Source organism: Dioscorea cayenensis, chromosome 16, assembly GCF_009730915.1.
Source record: "Dioscorea cayenensis subsp. rotundata cultivar TDr96_F1 chromosome 16, TDr96_F1_v2_PseudoChromosome.rev07_lg8_w22 25.fasta, whole genome shotgun sequence".
NCBI lineage: Eukaryota > Viridiplantae > Streptophyta > Magnoliopsida > Dioscoreales > Dioscoreaceae > Dioscorea > Dioscorea cayenensis.
Genome location: NC_052486.1, coordinates 4,910,086 through 4,923,974, shown reverse-complemented (window position 1 = coordinate 4,923,974; position 13,889 = coordinate 4,910,086). Strand labels below are relative to the sequence as shown.

The following is a 13,889-nucleotide window of genomic DNA, read 5'->3' as shown; positions in this document are numbered from 1 at the left end:
AATTCAGATAAAAATTTTCTTCTAATCTCAATATTTAAAAATAAAACTCACCATCAAAAGGTAATGCTGCCGACATAGCCTTGTTTCTTTGTTTATTATTATTTTTTTTTTAAAAAAAACACCCAAAAACAAATATTAAAAAAATAAAAATAAATGAATAAGTCTTAAAGTGGAGGACAAGACAAAGAAAATGGTCTACTCTTTTACCAGACAGCATCCAAAGTTAGTGGGCCCCTATTTCCACGCCACGTGTGATATGTACATCAATGGGTTCCATGTTTCGGACACGTGGCTACATACCACGCTGTCCACGTTTATATTAAAAATAAAAGAAAAATAAACATTCTTCCTGAAATACCCCCAAATAAAACTCTCTAAATTGACGAAAATACCCTCCATCTCTTTAATGTCCCCAAACTACCCCTGGATTTTGTCCATTTGTGACCCACATGAGATGTCTACATCAGTAACATCACCACCAAGCAAAGTAAGATCACAATTTGGACTTAATTCATTGTGATGTTTTGTATTAAATGATTTGTTTATTAGCAAAGCAAATAAACACCATAGAAAATTATTTTAAGTGGAGATTTTATTCTTTGATTTGGGACCCTTTGAATGTGATTCTTAATTTAAATAACACTTTTTTTTTTCAATTTTTAAATTCAATTTAATTTTATTTGTCTTTTAATTATTATAGGTTTCCCCTGTATACCTTTGAAAATTCATCTCATTACATATATATCTTGTAATAAAACTAAATATAATGTATATTTTTAAAATTCAATTTTTAAACACATAAGTTCTTCTACCTTATATATACTATTAAAATATATTTATTTTCCAACGAGGTAATTAGTGTTGATCCAAATATCAAAGGATTTGAATTCGAAACTATTTGCACATATATAATCCTTAAAATTTATAATGGACAACATAAGTTTATTTTATTTAATACATTTAAATAAAAATTATATTGGTAGGAATAGATTAGAAATTTAAATATAATTTGTTTTTACAGTTCAATTTCATTATTAAAATTAAAATAATTCACTTTGATTATTATAATTATAGATTTTATAATTATGATTTTAATTATTATTAATTATTAAAATTAAATAATTAAATTAAAATAAATAATAATAAAAAGCCAAAATGGTATTTTCTAATTGCATTTCATACATTCCTCCTAATTTTTGGGGAATAAGATTTGATGCATAGGGGAAATATATTCCCCTAATTCAATTTTAATTATCCTTGAAGAAATAGCCAAATGTGCCCATCAATAAGCTGGGGATAATCATTCTCACTCAAGGGATCATTACATCCATTCAAATGCACAATTAATCTATTGGTAACGGATCTCTGGTGTAAGATATTCATATTTTGTTGAGAAAAAAAGATTTAAATCTCAACTCATGTAAGATGAGGGTATAATTGTGTTAAAATTTTAACTCTATATTTGTGCACTGATAACGAGCCGTATTGACAGCATGTGCGTACATGGAGAAGTATGAGGCAAGGGCATTTTGATAATTTAGCAAGCAACGGGATTTTATGGCTGTACCGGGTCTATTTGATGGGAAACGAGTAAAAGAACAAAAGTCACAGTTTGTGTCCCACAAACTCGTGAGTCATACCAAAATTTAGCCAAATCCCATCGTTTAGGTTTCAAAAACCCTAATTTTGATATTTTTAGTAATAATTGATTTCGTTATATCTTATAATAGAATCTCTGATTTGTGAGCCATTTGTGGCAATAGTCTTTATTTTGTTAGATTTTTTATTTCTTGCTGATATTTGAGAAATTTACTATTTTTAGTAAATTTTTGAATTATTTCCTTTCTTGGTGCCTATTTTCGTCTATTTAATGTAAGCCTACAGGCAAGAGGAAAATCAGTTTTGTGATCATCATTTTCTTGAGTAATAAGATTTTACTCTTCCCAATTACTGGCTATCTTTGATCAACAGGGCTTGGACAACTTGTTACCGGCATTCGAAGGCTAATCAACGGATTCAAGTATACCGCTGCATCATGCACATTCTTGACGTGGCTTTATCCATATTTCGTCAAAAAGTAAAAACCTAACTAATTTTATGACGACAAATATTGTGGATTAATTAATTTTTAACCTTACTTTCAAATTTAAATAAATGTTTGTCAAATTAAAAAAAATATATAATATCATATTATCTTTAATGGTAATAAATTATATATTCTTGAATAGATTAAATTTAAAGAATCGCATATTCAAGTAAATATTACTCCCTCCGTTCTTTTTTATTTGCCAATTTTACCTAATTGACGTCAATTAAGAAAAGTTTGTTGAAATTAGTTGCTAATTTAAAATTTATAAAAATTGTATTAGCTTTCAAATATTAATCTTATTTAAAATATGCTTAGAAAAATGTATGCTTGAATATAATTTATTGGAAGTTGTAGAACTACATTAAATATAAAGGATAAATTTAGAAAAACAATACTTAATGTTGCACAAAATTTTTTAGTGGACAAGTAAAAAAATAAAAAAAAACTCCAAAACATGACAAGTAAAAAAGAACAAAGAGTAAAATATTAGACTATTACAATTCAACGTCCTTTTGATAAATATTTAAGAATAGTTAAAATAGTTATCGGACATTATGTTATCCCATATTAAATATGGGATATTGACCCATATTAGTATTACCAATGATGCCTTCTAAAAAAGAATATCGGTAATTAGACCTAAATTTCTTGTATTGGTAATGATAATGATAGAAAAAATTAAAGTTGTTGGTGGTATTTTGAGAATTACTTTTATAATGAATCATTAGTTGTGGATTTAGAAATTAAAGTAAATTGGCTTATTTATTTAAAATTTAAAAACATGTAAAATATTTTATATCAATAAAAGTTTAGCTTGTGTATGTAACAAATATAAATGAGATAACCAACAAATATGGGAAAAATGCACACTATACAAAAGGAGAATAATAAGAACAAAAAATGTCAAAGTTTTAACGTTAGCTTATTAAATATTTAAGAATGAAAGCTATTTTAGTAAATATTTATTTTGATAATGTTATTTTTAGGAATTCCTAAAATTAATATTTAGCTAACAAATGATATATTTTAATGGTATACTGGTAGAAAGTGGCATATATGATATTTGATTTCATTGTGAGGTATAATTTTTAAGGGTATGTGAAAACCCATTATTTATTTATTTATAATTATCAAAATAAATTGATCATTTTGTTGTGTTAGGGCTGTTTAGTTTTTACTGAGTTTTTTTTTGTTTTTGTAAAAATAGGTGACAAGCGCCCTTGTTTATACATATAAATAATACCGAACAGTACTGAAACCCGGATATACAGTGTATGTACAGACTTCTTCTTCTTTTAGTATTAAAATTGTTTTTTTTTTCATAAAACAAAGTTTAATATTAATCATTATTGTTTTCCCAAATTTAATTTATTTATACTATATATATATATATATATAGAAAGTAAATAAAATTGTGAGATATATTTCTTGATTGGGGATTATCTTAAGTTTTAATGTGATTCTAATTTATGAAACAATTTTTTTTTCTTCTTTTTTGTTATGAATTAAATTTTCCTTGTTCACATAGTTATTGTTTATGAATTGATTGATCATTTCAACAATAAATTAATTGATTGTTCATATGATTTATTTATTCTCTTGTTTTGTATGAATTGATATATAACTACCACCAATAAATGACTAAATTATTTTTTTTTTCAGTGATTTTTTTGGTTCTTTTCCCCCCTTTTTGTTGCATAAAAATGAATTATATAGATATATACTTGTAAATAAGTCCACCATGTTATGTGAATTCATAACACAATATTACATCTATTATTCTAATTTTCCCAAAATAATTATAGTTCCATATTATCCATTTTTAATTTTACATACTTAAATTAATTATTCAAAAAAATATTATTAGAATTTGTCCATATGTTCATAAAATTAAAATGTCATAATATATTGAAAATTCTTCAGTGAGAATTTATTGCATTATAATTTAAGGAACGTAACAGGCTAACAGCAAGTCCTTCTAATATTTCAATTCTCCAAAAAATTCTTAAAATTGATCAAATTTTCAAAGCATCTCTTATTTTCATATTATTATTTTTATAAATTCAAAGTAAAAAAAAATTAAAAATCATGAAATTAATACCCACTTGCCTTTGCAAGTTCCATCCGTATTTTTGACATTTTATTAAAATATTAAAAATAGGAGATCGAACAAGAAAAATTTAAAAAAACAAAGACTAAAAAGTAAATGGACAAGTTAAAGAGACCCCATAATTAAAAGAGTAATGCTATTTAGGCTTATTAATAGACTAAATTAGTAGTCCAAATAATGTGGATGTCAAGTTGACATCTATGCGACATCCACGACAATTTTTATCTATTTTTTTAGAAAAAAATTTAATTTTTTTTTATAATCTCAACCATTGTTGTATAATTTTTAAAGTTTAAAGATTTATTCTAAACTCTAAACCCAAATCTCTAAAATCTTAAACCCAAATATTATAAAATCTTTAACCAAAAAAATAAAAACCCTAAATTCTAAACCCTAAACCCTAAATCCTAAGTGGGGGTTTGCCGTTTATAATTTAGGGTTTATGAAAGGGGAATTTTCAATTTATTAAATGACAAAGAGAAATTAGTTTTTTTTAAAAAGAATGACGTGAATGCTGACATGGATACCAACATGACATCCACGTTTTCGGACTACCAATTCTGTCTAAATATCATTACTCTAATTAAAATGAAAACACGTATGAAGTTTTTAGTAATTTTTCTTAAATTTTATTATATTTTATTAGGAGGTATTTTTACGACCAAAACAATATTTATTCTTTACCTCAATGTGTTTCCATGAATGACACCATAAATATACCCTAATAAGAAAAACATATCAACTTATATATTCATACAAAAAAACACTTTTTAATTTGTTTATATAATTTTATCATTAAAAGCCAAGTTGTAAATTTGATTCTTCATTTATTTTTTTTAGATGTATGAGGAGAAAAAATTATTTACAACTTAGTCTGTTTTTTAAAAAAAGGACATTGACATAAGATATAGATGAATAGATAAGAATGATTTATTAGAGTATTTAAGCAAATATAGCTTTTTTATATAAATATATTATTAAATTTTTAAAATATTTTAATAATTTTATTTTTATTCATATTTTATAATAAAAAAGAAATAAACAAAAATAAAAAAAATTCTTTAAAAAAAAGCATAAAGATATGTAAATAATGAGCACTCAAGCACATCAAGTAGTGAGAGACAAAAGTTGATTGATATTGAATTAATGGGCAATGACTTTTTGATTGATTTTGATGCCTTGGCCTCTTTGTAGTCAAGGTAAAGTTCTCTTTATCTAATCCATTAATCGTCTCTCTCTCTCTAAATAAACAGTTTTATTAATTAAAAATATAAAACTCTTAATTTATACTTCATCCGGTTTTTTTACATGTTCCATTTTAAAAGTTTTCTTCTATTTTTTTTACTTGTTTATTTCAAAAACTTATTTTTTTTTTCCAACTTTACCTTTTATATTTAATGTATTATAATTTTTTATAAATCATATTCAACTATAAATTTGATTAAATTATATTTTAAATAAAAATAATATTAAAAAATTGATAACTTTTTTTATAAATTTAAATTACTAACTAATTTTAATTAATTTTTTAATCTATATAAATTAATTAAATTTGACAAATAAAAATACGAGAGGGGGTATTATCAAGTAAAGCAAAATAGTACCTCAAAATATCAGTGTGGTTGATCCAAGTGACCCAAGCTTAAGTAGTGTAAGCACCAACAACCAAATTAATTCAATGATTCCAATTTTCATGTTTAAATAATATTTGCATATATATTTTAGCAAAATTAAAATCGCCTTCAAGTCACTTTGATAATTAAAAAAATATATATACTGGAAAAACAAAACCTTTAGATAATTAGATTGCTCTAATCCAACCCATATGGAAATCTATAGGAGATATTTATCATTAATTAATTATTTTTAAAAGTTGTTTTAACATATATAACCCTGAAAAATTATATACTCTTTTTGTCTAATTATAAGTGTTTACTTTGACTTTCTAAAAAGCTTATACACTTATGTAAAGTTCTAAATTTAACCTTATAAATAGGGGATGCTAGTGGGGCGGGACGGGACGGGACGGGATGAGAAGGCCCGGAGGAGAATGGGATCCCCACCTCCATCCCCATTTCCCATGGGGCGGGGATTCTCCGTCTCAAAATTCTTTGCGGGGGAGAAATTCCCCCCACTCACTCCCCCGCGGGGATCCCAGCGGGGTAGGGGCACCAAATTTTTTTTTCCTAATTACACATGTAGCATATCATATATGAAATTATAAAAAAATAAACAAAATATTCCTCAAAATAAGTATTATTTAATATATGAGAAAACAACAAACTAACGAAGTAATTGATGATGTGAAGAATTGAAGAAGGAGAATTACGAAAGTTGGGATTTCATAAAAGACGCTTTACTTACAGGTTGAGATTTCAATAAAAGTTGATAAATCAATTAATTTAATCTTAATTTTAATATAACATATTTATCTATAATAGGAAACAAAAAAGTTTTGATTAAAAGTTTTAAATAATTTTTCATACAATTATCTCCCAGTATTGCATTGAAGTAACACTAATTATTATTAATAATCTAAAACATTATTAATAAATACCAAAAATAAAAATTTTAAAACCTTGATCATTATAATATTATATAAATATTGATTTTTTTTAATAACAAAATTAATTATATGAGTTATTTTTAATATATAATATATATTTAATTTAAAAATCGGGGAATCCTTCTCCCCATGGGTATTCCCACAGGGATCCCGCGGGGGCGGGGAAGGGTTTTTCCCAATTCCATCCTATTGGGGCGGGTCCCCGTAGAGATGGGGATTCTCCGCTCCACTTGCATCCCTATTTAAATATATTATTCTCAATTATTGTTACTTTAAACACATAACTTTAGTTAATGGAGAGAAATAAATAAAATAAGAAAAATAAGTTTAATTCTAATTATTTTTCTTATTTTGCATGAAATAGTCAAGATGAACGATTATTATGAGATGAAATAAATTTTATGAGATAATAAATACAAAAAATCTGTAGTTCTTTTTTCTTTTCTTTTCTTTTTTCCCTTTGTCAATTTATGTTTTTAACACCGAAAAGAGATTGAGAAGAGAAGATGGGGAAAGACAGACACATGTGGAGAGAGAGTGCACCAATTCCATAAAATAGTGCTGAAAATATTGTATTTGTGTGGACAAGTTAAGTGAGAGAGTGTTGTTTTTATAAATTTTTTTTTTTAGGGTTGAAAATTTAATTTAGGCAATTGAGATCATACTGTTTGGATCGGGTCCTTTGCATAGGGTGTTCACCTCGAGTGTCGAGCGTGGCTCTCCGAGTTCGATCCCTATCTCGCAAGCGTGAGTGAGATGCAGTTCGGCTGATAAAGCACGGGCCCACCACGTGTTTGTCCCTGCCCGGCATCGTCGCTTTTCTCAAAAAATACTGTTTGGATCGGCGATCCAACGGCTCCCAACACTTTAAACACTGTATTATGTATCCTATTTTGTGATGATCATAAGAGTAGTTATCATTTTATAATATTCATATAAAAATCACTGTAGTATCCCAGATGATCCGTCCCTATATATATTTACAATAGTAAACATAAATGTAGAATTTCTCTGAATAATAGAGTCAATTTACCTTTATATTTAGAGTGATTAATCTCAAAATTTCTATTTCTACAAATAAAATCCACCTATTTAATTCTAAATCCATGTATATCCAATTCAAACTCATTTTAAAACTTATTCTATCTGGTTTTACCTAATATTAACACCAAGTTTTATTAAATAAAACAAATCTAAAAAATGATTTATTTAAAAAAAAAAAAATCCTTTGGTAAGCATAGGCAAAGGTCCAAATTTTATAAAAGAGTCATGTGTTGTTTTATCCCTATTACAAAAATATATTTATATATATATTATTTATTGAATATCTTAATAATTTTTCTAATATAGTTAATGGTCTTTTTAATATAATTTATCTTTAAAAGGTCCCTTTATTTTAATATTTAAAAATATAAATTTCTTCCGAAAATCTTACAGGAATAAATTATATTAAAAAAAATTTATATTTCATAAATATTAAAATAGAGGTATATTATAGTGACAAATTATATTAGAGGAATAAAAAAATAAAGCGAGTAAATTAAATAGGATATATATATATATATATTTTTACTTTGAGAAAATAGAAATTTAAAAAAAAAAAAAAAGAGTGATGAAAAGAATTTTGAAATGAGTGCAGATCCAACAAACTCTTCAACAAACTTTGAAAAAGTAAATTTATCTGCAATGAATTACCATTCAAAGCAAAGGGCAGTTTCAAAACACAATGGAAAGGGCAGTTTTGTAATTTTGTCCTCTACACCCTCAACTGCTCACTCTTCTTTCTTGTTTTTCTTCTTCTTCTTCTGCCTGATCTTTTTCTTTTTTGTTTCCTGCTCTCTGTTGCCTTTTGTGTTCTTCACACCTTCAAGAAAGGTGTTATTCCTTCATTTAATAAAGATAACTTTTTGTCTCCCATTGTTTTTGCTTCATTGCTCTCTCAAGGTTGGGGAGTTGGGGTGGAGAGAAGCATGGCATTCTCTGGGATTCATGCCTGTGTCCTGTTGCCATTACTGTTTCTCTTGTGTTTTTCTTGTTTTGATTTTTCTTTTGCTGTTCATGAGCCTCACTTCAGACATACTCCAGGTAAATCTTCTTCTTCTTCTTCTTCTTCTTCTTCTTCTTCTTCTTCTTTGTTGTTGTTGTTGTTGTTTTATCTTGTTTCTCATTTTTGAATAGATAAGTGATTTGTGTTGTGGTAAAAGAGAAGTTTTTGTTAGTCTTTCATGGATTTTCTTGGTGGAAATTGGTGGATTTCCCTTGCATTCTCTAGGATTCATGTCTGTGTCGTGTTGCCATCCCTGTTTCTCTTGTGTTTTTCTTTTTCTGTTCATGAGATTCACTTCAGATATATTCCAGGTAAATCTTTCCTTTTCTTTTTTTCTTCTTTTGTTGTTGTTTCATCTTGTTTTTCATTTTTGAATAGATTAGTGATTTGTGTTGTGGTAAAACAGAAGTTTTTGTTAATCTTTGATGGATTTTCTTGATGGAAATTGGGGGATTTCTCATGTGAGAGATACTTTTTTTTTTTGGTTAATTTTTATGACATGGTTTTTGCCTGGTGGTGGAGAAGGATGTGAGCTTTGTCATTAATCTTCAAAATAAGAGCTGTTTTTCCTCATCTGATTGAACATGGTGGTTGTCATCTAAAGAAGGCGTTTTTTTTTTAATAATTGATGATAAGGTTTTTGCTTGGTGGAGAAGGAGAAAGATGTAATCTTTGTGATAAATGTTGATGTTTTCTTTATTTGTTGTGTTTCAAATTTTTTGTGATTCTTATGCATGTATCGGGTTCTGTAAAAAAAAAATATCAGTTTTTGTTTGCTTTCTGAAATTCAATGAAGTTTGGGTTTTCTTTTCTTTGTTTGTCTTGAGGAAAGATGAAGTATACCAATTGATTTTGGTTGATGTACAAATGAGAAAGCTGTAATCTTTGTGATAAATGTTAAGGTTTTCTGTGTTTCTTCTGGAGAAGGTTTGTGCTTCTTATCGATGAGATTTAGTTCTGAGAAAATCTCAGTCTTTGTTTTTCTGAGACGCAAGATGAGTGCATATAAAAATTAAAAATGTTTTTTTTTAATTCTCAGAACATGTCTTTTATTTTTTTGTAAACAAGTTTAGTTTTTGAGACAATCCTATAATTTATTGACAATGTTCTTCCCTGATTATTTAATATAATCCGCTTTGTGTGATATGGTTTGCGACCTTTTTTAATTGTTCTCTTAAAAGAAAATACCGAAATAGTGATGAGTTGGTTTAGTGCTTGAATTCTTTCAAACAAGTTCTGATAAACAATTATTGATTGATAAACATGTGTTCTTGGAGTTTAATTAAAAAATTTCAATATTTTTGGGTGTCTTTGTCAATGGTTTTATGAATTGGCAGATGTTGGAGAAACTCATTCGATTTCATGGAGATTTCTTGCTGAAGAATCTCCGAGCTCAACCAATCTGTCCACAAATGCTTCTTTCCTCCTTGCTGCCAAAAGGACTCACCGGAGAGACCCTTTGAATGACTACAAGCATTACACCGGTGGCTGGAATATCAGTAACAAGCATTATTGGGCTGTAATCCCCTTCAACATTTCCTATTTTGTTTTTCAATTTATTGTTCTTCTTAATTCTGATTATCTCTTTCTTTGGTTTGGCAGTCTGTGGGTTTTAATGCTGCCCCGCTCTTCGTCATCGCTGCAGTATGGTTCTTGGGTTTTGGATTGATCCTCTTTTGCATCTCTTGCTATTATTGTTGTTGTCCGAGGAGAAGCTATTCGTATTCTCGCACAGCTTATGCTCTCTCTCTTATTCTTCTCATTCTCTTCACTTGTGCCGCAATGTAATGTTTCTTTATCTTGATTAGTTCTTGTTGTGTGCACTTGAATTTATATTGATTTATGCTGTTGTGGATCAAATGTAGTATTGGATGCATTTTTCTATACACCGGGCAGGGGAAATTTCACAGCAGCACGTCTGGAACTTTGGATTACGTCGTGAGCCAGGCGAACTTTACTGTTGAAAATCTTCAAAACTTTTCAGATATTTTATCTGACTCGAAGAAGGCGGGTGTGAATCAAGTATTTCTTCCAAGTGATATGGTGCAAAAGATTGATGACATCGATAAAAAGCTTAACACATCTGCTACTGAGTTATCTACTCGGGTAACTAACAATTCAAAGAAAATCAACGACACTCTTGATACAGTGTATGAATTTCGCACCTATCTTTGCACGCATGTCTCCAAACCGGAGTTCTTAGCTGAAGTTTGACACCCGTTAATGTGCTATGTGCTGCAGGAGATTGGCTTTGATCATTGTTGCGGCGGTCATGCTCCTTCTAACTTTCCTTGGCTTCTGTAAGTGTTAGAATCTTCAGAATATCGTTTGAACTCTTCCGTATTTACTAATTTCACTGCATTTCTTGTGTTACTTGTCAGTGTTTTCTGTGCTTGGATTGCAGTTCCTTGTCTACATGTAAGCAAAATATTTTCTTGCTACACCATATTGTGATGGCCTCTTAAATTTAGAATTCTCTGGACTTTCTCATTTACTCTGGTATCTGCGTATTTTGCAGTTTAGTTATTGTGGGTTGGGTTTTGGTTGCCGGAACATTTATCTTGTGCGGTATTTTCTTGATTTTCCACAAGTAAGTCTTGCTGACCTTGTACTCTACCCAAATGTTGTGATTATTGTTTCAGCTCATGCTCTTTGCTTATCAATGTGAAAATAAGGGACAATTTACATACAAAATATTGCCGATAGAAGTAGATCTAAGCGGCACTAGATTTATGGAGTTTATTAAATTAAAGAGACACAAACTTACACAAACTGGTGAATAATTCAATCGTCCAACTTAGCTGTATTTGTATTATTAATTCAATGATTCACCACTTTGCACATGTAGAAGGCGAGTGTTCTTGGAATTTTCTTTGTGCCAACTCATAGCTTCTTTTTCTTGGTTTGGTTTCGCACCTTCTTGCAACCACTACTAACAATATAATTAATTGACTAAGACATTGACAAATTCTTCAAACTTTATCAGTGTGGTTGCCGACACATGCGTTGCAATGCATGAATGGGTTGCTCATCCACAATCTCACACGGCACTTGATGACATTCTTCCGTGTGTCGACATCGCCACTGCCAACGAATCCTTGTACCAGAGCAAAGAAGTAACTAGTCAGCTTGTAAGCGTCGTCAATCAAGCCATTAACAATGTCATCAACAAGAACTTCCCTTCTAACGCGCCACCTTTATACTACAACCAGTCGGGTCCTTTGGTTCCCGCTCTTTGCAGCCCTTACACGCAAAGCTTGAACAATCGTACTTGCAAGGCCGGAGAAGTCGATTTCAGTAATGCGTCACAGGTAAAATTCACACTTTCAAATTTCGATTACTTCAGCTTTGCTTACGACTCCTTGTCAATGCAGGTGTGGCAGAATTATGTATGCAAGACGACGGTTGTATCGGGGAATGAAATATGTTCAACTGTGGGTCGAATCACGCCGAACATTTACGGTCAAATGACAATTGCTGTTAATTTGAGCAATGGACTTGAACAGTATGTACCATTTCTTGTTGCGCTACAAGATTGTACCTTTGTGAGGCAGACATTTACGACGATAAATGAAAACAACTGCCCTGGCCTCGGTCGGTACACCAAATGGATCTATGTTGGTTTGGCGATGGTTTCTTCAGCGGTGATGCTTTCTTTGATCTTTTGGGTGTTGTATGCCCGGGAAAGGCGACACCGGGCATATGGCAAGCAGTTTATTGCGCGATCTCATGAAGATAAAGGGTATTGAGTTTATCACTTTGAATGTGTGTTTTTGTTGTACATTGTAGATTGATGAGTGTGTATGGTTTGGAAATGTTCCATCCTCTGGAATGTAGAATTTGTGAGCTGATCTTTTACTGACAATTTAGTGTGAACAGGTGATGATTAGTTTGTGTATTTCTCACTGATTTATCTGATGGTATTTTGGATGTATTTATATGTTTGAATTTATTTATTTATTTATTTATTATTATTATTATTATTATTATTATTTTACTTGAAGAGAAGAGAAGAGAAGAGAAGAGATTGAAAGTTAGGTTGAAAGCTTGGACAAGTTCCCATTTATTATATGAAGTTGATAAAGAAACTTTGTATAATATATGCATATATATGTTGGGTTGGGTCACTCCAAATGGAGCCCCAACTTCAGGCCTTTTTAAGGGTATTTTAGACTTTTTCTTAAGCCAAAAGAATACTTTATGATTGCTGTCATGTAAATGTTTCGGAAGTGATTTTTTTGTCCTCTTTCATGTTTCCATGTTAAGTCTTCAATTTTTGTGTTAAAAATCTCTCATTGTTGACCTTTTAGTTAATTTAAGAAGATTTGTAAAATCTATTATTTAATTTAGTGCAGGTTTGGGTGGATTGAGATCCTTTGTGGTTTTTACTCCTTCTTTTGGGATAATTTTCCATATAAAATTTTTAGTGTTTTATTTTGGTATGATGCTCTTGCTATTGTTGTGAATTGAAGTATCTCCTTTATATATATATATATATATATATTCAATTATTAGAAATATTAAAAAATTGAAGATAAATCTAGTTCCCATATGTTCAAATAAAATAAAAAAACCACTTATATTAATGGTGAGTAGCCATTAATTTTAATAGTTGGCATCTATTAATCTTGATTTTAAAGCCACTTTATGTGTAATTAGAGCCACTCATGTATTGTTTTCATCCATACTTTTTACCATCACGCCAGCATAGGGGACGATGGAGAGGTCGTTGGGGATGCCGTTCAACTTATTCTAGATGCCGGGGTCATCCTGGGTGAAGTAACGGTTAGGGCGGAAGCTTGCTTGAAGAGTTTAGAGAGAAGAGAGCATGAACTAAGAAAGAGAGAGAGAGAGATGTATTCACAAAAGAGACTTCTTTATTGCATTAATGGGGATGAGAGGGATTTCCCTTATGATGGGGAAGTGATGCCCTCATCTTACAAACTAAGGGGCCTTATATACGCTCCAAGACTTAACCCTTAAAGTCATGCTATTCATGACATGACATAAACCAAACTATCATGTAGTTAACATGACACTTACCAAACTTACCTATTCCTAACAAGACACTTACCAA

The 13,889-nt window shown here is 29.6% G+C and overlaps 1 protein-coding gene across 1 annotated transcript; it reads left to right on the top strand.

Annotated features, from left to right (window-relative positions):
* The first annotated feature begins 8,575 nt into the window (after positions 1-8,575).
* Positions 8,576-12,717, top strand: LOC120279333. Its single transcript, XM_039286255.1, has 9 exons — positions 8,576-8,850; positions 10,150-10,331; positions 10,415-10,596; positions 10,678-10,962; positions 11,054-11,112; positions 11,194-11,230; positions 11,331-11,402; positions 11,799-12,123; positions 12,187-12,717. Exons 1-9 carry the CDS (start codon positions 8,736-8,738, stop codon positions 12,559-12,561), a joined length of 1,632 nt encoding a protein of 543 aa, XP_039142189.1. The 5' UTR covers positions 8,576-8,735; the 3' UTR covers positions 12,562-12,717.
* The last annotated feature ends 1,172 nt before the right edge of the window (positions 12,718-13,889 follow it).